Here is a 7,453-nt window from a genome sequence, read left to right as displayed (position 1 = left end):
TCCTAAGCTAAAAAAAAAAAAAAAGAGGATTGAAAAGTGGAAACGGTCGCTTCAATACCAATTAAGCACTTAACAATAAACAAGTTATCCCCCTTGTGAACACATGTAATATTACAGATATATTATAGCTCTATCTTGAGAACTGTTCTTTCAAGTTTCATAAAACTTAGTACAGACATTCTTGAGAGTAATAAAATAGATGATGCTGACCTACTTCTGCATGTGTTATATCATCTGACTGGATGAGTTTCTGGAGGCTGAATCATCAACTATCTGGATTCATTTGCATGGACATTTATGGTAAGAAGTTGGTCCACATATAGTAAATATAAGTTATGGTGGTCTGTGTTGTCATGGTATTGACTGAGCTATTATATAATTTATAATCTTTTTCTTTACCGTCCACATTCACTCTCCCCGTCTCCCACCTCTTACTGCTGTCAATTCTGTCAGCCTTACAAACAAAAAGCTTTACCTTAGTAGCCCACAAATGCTGCATGCTGAACAAGCCAAACTACTGTTCTTTTTAATTTACAAAAAACACACCCCCCCCTCCCCTACTCCCCAATGCCTGCCCGCCCGACCGCCCCCCCTCCCTCTCCTACTCCCCATTGCCTGACCGCCCGCCCCCCTTCCCTTACTCCCCAACTCCCCAATGCCTGCCGACCCTCCCTCCCTCCCCTACTCCCCAATGCCCGCCCTCCCGCCCCCCTCCCTCCCCTACTCCCCAATCCCTGCCCGCCCTCCCTCCATCCCTCCCCTACTCCCCAATGCCTGCCCGCCCCTCCCGCCCCCCTCCCTCCCCTACTCCCCAATCCCTGCCCGCCCTCCCTCCATCCCTCCCCTACTCCCCAATGCCTGCCCGCCCCTCCCTCCCTCCCTCCCTCCCCCCCACAATGCCTCCCCGCCCTCCCGCCCCCCTCCCTCCCCTACTCCCCAATCCCTGCCCGCCCTCCCTCCATCCCTCCCCTACTCCCCAATACCTGCCCGCCCTCCCGCCCCCCTCCCTCCCCTACTCCCCAATGCCTGCCCGCCCGCCCACCCACCAACCCCTACTCCCCCCCTACTCCCCAATGCCTGCCCGCCTGCCCGCCCGCCCGCCCACCGGGAAGAAAACAGAAAGTGCAATACAATAACACAGGGATAGTAAAGGCCGTGCCATCCAAAGAGCAATATGATCCATGCAATTAGCCATCAAAATAGAAAAGAGAAAACAGAGTCAAAGAAACTCAAAAAGAAATAAATAAGTAAATAAATAATTATATATATATATATATATATATATATATATATATATATATATATATATATATATATATATATATATATATATTACACCTACATTGCATGAGGCATCAATTCACCCTGAATCCAGAAATTTGAAGAAGACACTCCATATTTTATCAGATTCTGAACTACTTTCTCGAGATCTCACTGTCAATCTTTCCAATGAAGCATATTCAATCATTAGATTTAGCCAGTGTTTTAGTGATATATTTATTTTATTTTTCCAATTTTGTAAGATGTTTTTTTTGCGATTGCAAGAGAAAGAAGCAGACATTTTGACTCAGAAACATGGATTTAAGTCAGAGAACTCCAAAAAGACAGGTGGCAGGAGTAGACTGGGATGCTATAGCCCGTAATCTGTGATAGCGTACTGACAATGATATGCCAAAATTGTTTAACAGGTTTACAAAACCAAACGGCATGCATAGGATTGGCAGCAACTTTGTCAGTGCATTGTTGACAGATTTCAGACTCAGAGAGCCCCATTAAAAACAGTTTCCTTTTGTTATAATGAATTCTGTGTAGTACTTTCAATTGAATATTTTATATTTGAATTAACTGAGAAAGAAAATGTATTGGTACAAATTTGTTTCCAAAGGTCTTCACTATTATTGACACTAAGATCTCAAATCCACTTATCCTTTGGAGCACAAATGTCTTGATCCATGGTAGTTAGTAATTTATATATTTTCAACACAATATTTTTCTTTCCAGATATTTGTAATAAGCTATTAGTAAAAAAAAAAAAAAAAAAGATGGAGACGGTATTGCTAATTGTATATCTTCGATAAATATACAATTTATTGGAGGAAGCAACTTTGTGGTAAGGAGAATCTCTATTAACTGAGTATTAACTGAGTAAATTACAGAGTCGTCCCTCTGTAGGTGAGTAATGCCCTTCTCTTTCCAGGAATGAAAGACAAATGGTTTACCAGCAATTTCAAATGGGTGATAAAATACAAAGAGAAGAATTCTGTTTAAGGATTTTATGGGCTTTACACAAGGCTTCAATAGTTGTTGATATGCAAGGATTTTGATAGCAGTTGAGGTTTTTTAAAAAGTATTCCTATAAATGCAAAGCGTTTCAAAGAATTTGGATAGCATTCTAATCTTTCAGCATCCATCCAAGATGGAGTTTTATTGGGTTTGTCTTGTACCCATTTCAGCACAAACTGAAGTAAAATGTATTTATTGTTTTGTTAAGTGATGTAAACCAGTAAGGTTTTGGAAATACAGGAATCATAGAACATAAGTAGTTTAGCTTAGGTAAAACGTTCATTCGTACAGTTGCAACACGGCCCAGTTCCACATCTTTTTTCTCCTTTTTCTTTCTTACATAAGATGTATATGATATTATTTTACCTCTAAGAACTGCTTTAGCAGTCTCCCAGAGAATGCAGGGTGAACATTCTGACATGTCTCTACATTCCAGAAACATTTTCCACTCCTTATGGAAGAAATAATGAAATTCCTCATCCTTTAATAATGAAGTATTAAAGAACCATCTGGGGGATTCGTATTGATTATGGTCAATCACTAATTGAAAACTAATTGGGGTGTGGTCTGAGATTATAATAGGGTAAATTGTGGTGTTTAGAATTTTGGATATTTCGAGTGATTTACTAAGAAAAAGTCACTACAAGAGAAAGTTCTGTAAACTGCCGATAAGTATATTCTCTATTGGAAGGGTTGTGAAGGCACCAGACGTCACTGAAATCTTGTTCTTTCATATATTTGTTAATCACTTCCGTAACCACTGGAATTTTTTTTTTTTTTTTGGGGGGGGGGGGGGGGGGGGGGGGGGGTTGGGGTCTGTTCTGGTTCCTTGTCCAGGGGCCCATGATACCAAATCCGGCCCTGGCTGTCTGCTTTTTCTATATTGATGAGAATGTTTATTAATAAATTAAATATGTACAGGTAGGGCCATAGTGATTTGCCTAATACAAGCTGACACTAACACATGCAACCCATATTGTTGTGTCGTGGCTCGGTGCTATAAAAAAAAACAACGTATGTTCGCCTCAAATTTGCTTTCCATGCTCTTTAAGCCTGATATCTGCTATTACCTGCTGTGTTGTTGCTACTAACATCATGTATTATGCATTTTTCTCTGTATTTAATGTATTATGCATTCTTTTTTTAACTGTATATTTACTTCTTAGCAGACTTCTTAGCAGACGCCCTTATCCAGGGCGACTTACAATTGTTACAAGATATCACATTATTTATACATACAACTACCCATTTATACAGTTGGGTTTTTACTGGAGCAATCTAGGTAAAGTACCTTGCTCAAGGGTATAGCAGCAGTGTCCCTATCAGGGATTGAACCCACGACCCTCCGTTCAAGAGTCCAGAGCCCTGACCGCTACTCCACACTGCTGCCCCATATCACATATTATGCACTACTCTGTATTCGGTGGTCCACTATGAAAGGTGCTATATAAAATAGATTGATTGATTATTCTCAATCAATCTTGTAAAATGTCATCGGTGACTGAAAGTAAATGGTGTCCTCAGTACTCAAATATGTTTTTTATGGTAATATAATTTGTATTTTAAAGAACAGGCACACACATAAACAAACACATACCTGTAATGCAAGTTCCTTTTCTCAGTCCACTGGGTGCAGCACCGTTGTTATTGCGCTCCGTGGGTTTGGGGAGTGGAAGCGGAGGGCTGCAGGTCTGTATGTGAACTGTGTGTTTTACTTGTGTAGAACATATTTGATTTATTTTGCGATTTACTAATAATAACGCCAGTTTAACATGAAATGTCACGGCTGTGTCAGATTGCAAAGATTCTGACACAATGACTTTGTTTTACAATTGTCCCATGGATGCAGCCTATACCGTTTCTTGCAGGTAAGTAATCACTGTTGTTGTCAAACACTTCCAGTCAATAATTGTTTTGCTTACAGCTCTGTCTAAGCACACAAGAAGCAGTTTAAAATGATCGGTTGTGGTAATGTCTATTCCGAGGATGAGTTCTGAAAGAAGTGCCCTACATAGAAATAACATATCTCCCATTACTTTAACACAAGGGCTTATTCATGATATCAAAAGAGGATAAAGGCGTCTGCTAAATAAATAAATAATTATTGGTTATTAAAATTGCGTTTGCAATGCTTCAAATTAAAATGGTCTTTTAGCATTAAAACAACTGGGTAGGCTTAGAGGAGCCATGTGTGTGCCTTTGTGTCAGATAAAGAGCTTTTACAATGCAAGACAGTTTGCACTTTTGCAAAATGTGCAGTGTTTCAGGAATGATCTCTTATTGTGTGTTGCTGTTTTAATTCTCAGTTCACATTAAAGCTCTACTAATACAATCTCTTTAGCAGTGCTGTTAGAGCACTTTGCTAAAACAAGCCCTTTGATGCTGTTACCACATGTATTTATAATGGCCTACTGTCAAGGCTGTATGTGTTTATAAATGAGGCTGAATGTTTAAAACAAGTCTGTATTCGTACATATGTCTAGGAGTTTGAATATCACTGTTCTGCTGGAGAATAACAAAGGCGATGCTCTTATACAAATTTACCCCATGGTTACGCTGTGCATTGGCAGCTCTTTAGTAATGAATATAATTTAGATATTTTATTTAACATACTGTAATCAAAGAAACTACGAAACGATATCGCAGAAGTCTACTGGACGCCATACCAGTAGTACAGATTTCAATATTATTATTATTATTATTATTATTATTATTATTATTATTGTTATTATTATTATTATTATTATTATTGTTGTTATTAATTTCTTAGCAGACACCCTTACACTTACAGACAACCTTTTCTTTTGTTTAGTATGTGGTATAAACTACAAAGCGGTATGTAATTCAACATGTTGCTGTTACTTTATTCAGCAGCCCCTCTATTCTATATAGAGGGGGATGCAAAACGTGTGGCCAGAGCTGCAGGTCAGGTCGGCCAAATTCTTTAGCTTTATCAATAGGACTGAAATCCCAGTCTGTTTCAGGGTCCTTTTCTAACTGAAAAGAAAGCCCATTTATAATTCTGTATAAAAACACACCACTATAACTTCCATATATTACTAGACAGTATTTATTGCAAATTCCAAATTCTTATTTTTACCTGTACAATGTCAAGAATACAAACTATCCAAATTAAGTTACAGTACAGTCATTTTCAGTTGTCACTTTAAAAATCTATCATCCTGAAAGAGCTGTTGCAGAAATACATAATCATTCAATTCACAACCATAACTAGAAAGCCCCAAATTGAACATTAAACAGACTACCTTGATAATGTTTATACAAAAAACACAATACTTCTACACTTCCCAAAGTTATATACATTTACATAAATACAATTTTCATTGTGGAATATGTTTTAACTGGGAAGACAAACTACTGGTCCAGAAACAGCTTTCTAAATTAAAACTAAACAATAATAAATAAAAGGAAATATTTTCTTAAACAAAATAATAACAAAACAATTTAGGCAAAATGTGTACTTCGTGCACAGATACAGCAAAGGATTCTCATCAAGAACAATTTGCATCCTTGTATCAAACAGAGAGAAAGAAATGTCCTTATTTCAGAAACCATCAAAGTCTCTCTCAAAAGAAAATGGACTTGGCCTCAGTGCTTAGGTTAATGTAAAATGGGATAAACTCTATAGCGAAGGGAAGACGGGCTTTTCATCACTGTCTGACGTTTCATAAAAACAGTCTTCATTGACGACCGAGGCCAGACTCTGAACACTAAACTCCCTTTCCAGGAGGGCATTGAGATCCAAGCTGGCTGCTTCTGACTGGCTGTCCAGAGATCTGCTGTGTTCCTTCATAGCTAACAACACCCCCTTGTTCCTTTTCAGACTGTTTCCTTTGCGTTTGATGGGACAGTAGTGTCCCCGCACCAGCATGGGGTGCTTCTCCGGCACGTCCAGTTCTTCAGCCTCAGGCTGAACACAGGGTGCTAGCTGTCTGTCTGCACTGGAGTCCTCGGAAAGCTTCAGCCTCTGAAACTGGACCTCAATGTCGTTGGTTGGAGACTCTTTACCAGTCTTGTCACTCAGAATGTCCGATTCCTTGACAGTGTTGTCCTCCATGGTGCCCGGCCGCAGAGTCTGGGAGTCCAGCATGCTCGCTCTGTCCCTGCTGGTGGGCGGCTGGGAGTCCGGCATGCTCACTCTGTCCCTGCTGGTGGGCGGCTGGTTATCCAGCATGCTTGCTGTGTCCCGGCCGGTGGGCGGCTGGTTATCCAGCATGCTCGCTGTGTCCCGGCCGGTGGGTGGGTGGTTATCCAGCATGCTCGCTGTGTCCCGGCCGGTGCGTGGGTGGTTATCCAGCATGCTTGCTGTGTCCCGGCCGGTGCGTGGGTGGTTATCCAGCATGCTCGCTGTGTCCCGGCCGGTGCGTGGGTGGTTATCCAGCATGCTCGCTGTGTCCCGGCCGGTGCGTGGGTGGTTATCCAGCATGCTCGCTGTGTCCCGGCCGGTGCGTGGGTGGTTATCCAGCATGCTCTCTGCTACGCGGCAGCCGCTGCTCTGAGTGCCACTACTGTGACTCCCCTCATCCAAATCCAGCAGGGTTGCCTTTAAGAGTTCTTCATTGTAGGAGGCCATGTCAATGGATGGCAGCTTGCATAACCAGGAGGCCCTCGAAGAACCTGCAATGATACACAACGGGCAGATTAAGTTTTTGAACAATGCAGTTGTGTTTTAGTTAGGCTACCCTCCCCTGAGAATGAACCGATTCACACCCCACCCTCCCCTGAGAATGAACCGATTCACACCCCACCCTCCCCTGAGAATGAACCGATTCACACCCCACCCTCCCCTGAGAATGAACCGATTCACAAACCACCCTCCCCTGAGAATGAACCCATTCACACCCCACCCTCCCCTGAGAATGAACCCATTCACAAACCACCCTCCCTTAAGAATGAACCCATTCACATCCCATCTACCTGAGAATGAACCCATTCACAAACCACCCTCCCCTGAGAATAAACCCATTCACAAACCACCCTCCCCTGAGAATGAACCCATTCACAAACCACCCTCCCCTGAGAATGAACCCAATCACAACCCATCTACCTGAGAATGAACCCATTCACAAACCACCCTCCCCTGAGAATGAACCCATTCACACCCCATCTACCTGAGAATGAACCCATTTACAAACCACCCTCCCCTGAG

The 7,453-nt window shown here is 41.7% G+C and overlaps 1 protein-coding gene across 5 annotated transcripts in view; it reads right to left on the bottom strand.

Annotated features, from left to right (window-relative positions):
* Positions 1 to 5,335: 5,335 nt before the first annotated feature.
* Positions 5,336 to 7,453, bottom strand: part of LOC117411621 (rho guanine nucleotide exchange factor TIAM2-like) — a 116,494-nt gene continuing 114,376 nt past the window's right edge. For all 5 annotated transcript variants that reach the window (XM_059025903.1, XM_059025904.1, XM_059025905.1 and 2 more), the window contains one exon: positions 5,336 to 6,921. In XM_059025903.1, the coding sequence (XP_058881886.1) occupies positions 5,927 to 6,921 (995 nt within the window). In that variant the 3' untranslated portion in view covers positions 5,336 to 5,926. The remainder of the gene's footprint in view (positions 6,922 to 7,453) is intronic.

This window comes from Acipenser ruthenus, chromosome 6 (assembly GCF_902713425.1).
Source record: "Acipenser ruthenus chromosome 6, fAciRut3.2 maternal haplotype, whole genome shotgun sequence".
NCBI lineage: Eukaryota > Metazoa > Chordata > Actinopteri > Acipenseriformes > Acipenseridae > Acipenser > Acipenser ruthenus.
The sequence above is the reverse complement of the archived record's forward strand: the minus strand, read 5'-3'. Positions and strand labels throughout refer to the sequence as shown.